Source organism: Phyllobates terribilis, unplaced genomic scaffold, assembly GCF_046119375.1.
Source record: "Phyllobates terribilis strain yellow unplaced genomic scaffold, ASM4611937v1 Scaffold_349__1_contigs__length_1988846, whole genome shotgun sequence".
NCBI lineage: Eukaryota > Metazoa > Chordata > Amphibia > Anura > Dendrobatidae > Phyllobates > Phyllobates terribilis.
Genome location: NW_027363109.1, coordinates 1,181,430 through 1,183,745, shown reverse-complemented (window position 1 = coordinate 1,183,745; position 2,316 = coordinate 1,181,430). Strand labels below are relative to the sequence as shown.

The following is a 2,316-nucleotide window of genomic DNA, read 5'->3' as shown; positions in this document are numbered from 1 at the left end:
CCCAATTTTAAAGATATTAGTTTGCTGTCAGTGAATGAGAACACTGCTGTTTCCATTCAGTAAACCTGTCTGTATCTAGTCGAGAAGCGGATACAATTGTATCCAGTGCAGACAATGCTCTGTAAGCAAAACTCCAGACTGATACATTGTAACAAGCTATTAGATTGTGGCTGATATATATTTTGCTCAGGAGCATTTTCTAGACTGGATACAATGTATCCGCTGAGAGCAGGAGCAGCAATGTGCAGAATTACGGCCTCCGAATGGAAACAGAACCGTCCTCATTCACTGACATCAAACAGATCCTGAAGATGGTGAGAGATGAAACACAAAGTGTAATAACACAAAGATGTAGAAGATTTCATTTATTCACTGATTTACCGCTGCTCCCATCACTAGTGGTGACGTTACATTTCAGGACAGGACACATAATATTTGTAATTCCCCCTCTAAAGGAAGATAATAGACTCAGCCTTGTTAAAGGGGTTATAAGAAAGGGTTTTATATATATAATAAGAAAACAAACCAAGTATTGCTCACCCTCCCCGGGTCTAACTCCAGCTTTCCGACACTGCCTGGTCTGTGCTGATTGTCTGCAGTGCTGACATCAAGTTGACAGCATTGCAACCAATCAATGAGCTGAACACAGTCATGATTGGCTGTAGAGTTGTTGATGTGATGTCAGTGCTGCAGACAATCAGCAGAGATCCGGCAGCAGCGGAGAGCTGGAGTTAGACCCAGGGAGGGGGAGTAATACTCAGTTTGTTTTGTTACAGCCACTGTAGCCCATGATAGTCACTATTCTGAAAGGGGACAACCCCTTCAAGGCAAACGTCATCTGCACAAGACAAGTTTCCCCTATTTTTGGAATGATGTGAATTATTCTCCATGTTCTCCCCATCTTTCCCTATCTCTCAGGTGGCCGTCCTGGTCTCCTTCAGCTCGTCGGCCTTTCTACCAGAGGAGGATTTGCCCCATAATCAGGAAGGATCTAGGGGTGAAGAGCTCACTCTAGAGGGCAGACAGAAATGTCCTGGAAGAAGGAACCGGCACCTGCCGACCAGTATGACAGTGGACAGCAGTCTGATTGACAGCAGCTCTATGGACGGCTCGGAGCAGATGGAGGACGGTCACACCCGCTCTCTGTCCCCCTGGGAATACAGGTAATATCACAACCTGTCACATTACAAGCAGCGCTGAATAGTGATACAGTCCGGTGGAGATTCCCGGAGTCTCCTGTAGAAGGACGTCTAGTAAAGTATAGAAAGAAAATAATCTTTTCAGTAGAGTTACAATAGCAGGGAATAGCTTGTCGGGATGTTTTTATAACCCCTTTAGTGGAGAATAACGTCTTCCCATCTTCTAGCCGCCTCTCGTTCTTCTTTTCCTGCCTACAAGCTCCCAGTAACTGTTCAGAAATCTCCCCTGTCCCCAAATAGACTTCAGGGGAGGAGGGAGATGCAGCTGCAGTTATTAGAAATAAAACATGAAGGAGAGAAGCTGAGAGCGCACGGCGCGGCTCTGACATCACCCAGAATAACCTTGTATGGAGGGAGAAACTGGAGATTTATAGAGCAGAAGACTGAAGAAAAAGCCTCGAGAATCTGCAGGATAAGAACAAGGAGCGCGGACATGGACCAGGTGTTACACAGCTTCTCTCACTGTGTATTTTTATTCCCAGTCTCAGCACAGATACCAACAGGTTCCCTGTCGTCATTGCCGAGGCCGATTGTCTGACTTTTGCTTGTGTAGACACTGATCTCCATGAAAGTCCAGACCTGATCTCCTTCCCCATCCAGCAGGAGGTGATGGTCCTACGACGGGAGCAGAAAGGCTGCAGCTTCTCCTACAGACTGGAGGGCGAGGTGGTGACTCTGGGCTGCACATGTGTCAGACCGACCATCAGCTATTACTGAATATGTGGAAATATGGATGATGGACGCCTGATTGTCAACTTTTAAAATTTCTTGAGAATTTTTTATTTAAATAATAAAATAAAAGCAACTTTAATTTTTTTATAGTGTTATCTCTGGTTACAATAGGTTTTGGGGTTTGGTAGTAGCTACTTGTCCATTACACAGGTCCATGTTATGGTGGAACATACTGGTATCATCAGAGGACACATGCCGTATATTCTCATTGTATAGGGCCATGCTGCTCCTTCAGGTGTCCTCAAGTTCATATGGAGGCGTCTTTTCTTCTTTAGATTCCAATACAATGTTTCTAGGGAAAGTTCCTCCATAAAAAGAAATCTAATATGGCAGAACGTCTGCAGCTCCGTAATATGAGGGAATCTGTGTGACGCTCTACAGGCGA

At 45.0% G+C, this 2,316-nt stretch overlaps 1 protein-coding gene across 1 annotated transcript; it reads left to right on the top strand.

The window, feature by feature from the left end:
* Positions 1-263: 263 nt before the first annotated feature.
* On the top strand, positions 264-1,916 carry LOC141222244 (interleukin-17F-like). The gene is made up of 3 exons (XM_073666644.1): positions 264-314; positions 919-1,163; positions 1,682-1,916. The coding sequence occupies exons 1-3, from the start codon at positions 264-266 to the stop codon at positions 1,914-1,916; spliced, it is 531 nt and encodes a 176-aa protein (XP_073522745.1).
* Positions 1,917-2,316: the final 400 nt, after the last annotated feature.

What these genes read in the sequence shown, in the direction of transcription:
- LOC141222244 (XM_073666644.1), top strand. Translation starts at nt 264, where the DNA reads ATGGAAACAGAACCGTCCTCATTCACTGACATCAAACAGATCCTGAAG. An exon ending in TCAAACAGATCCTGAAGATG is followed by an intron (nt 315 to 918) that starts GTGAGAGATGAA and finishes CCTATCTCTCAG; the next exon opens with GTGGCCGTCCTGGTCTCCTT. An exon ending in CTGTCCCCCTGGGAATACAG is followed by an intron (nt 1,164 to 1,681) that starts GTAATATCACAA and finishes TTTTATTCCCAG; the next exon opens with TCTCAGCACAGATACCAACA.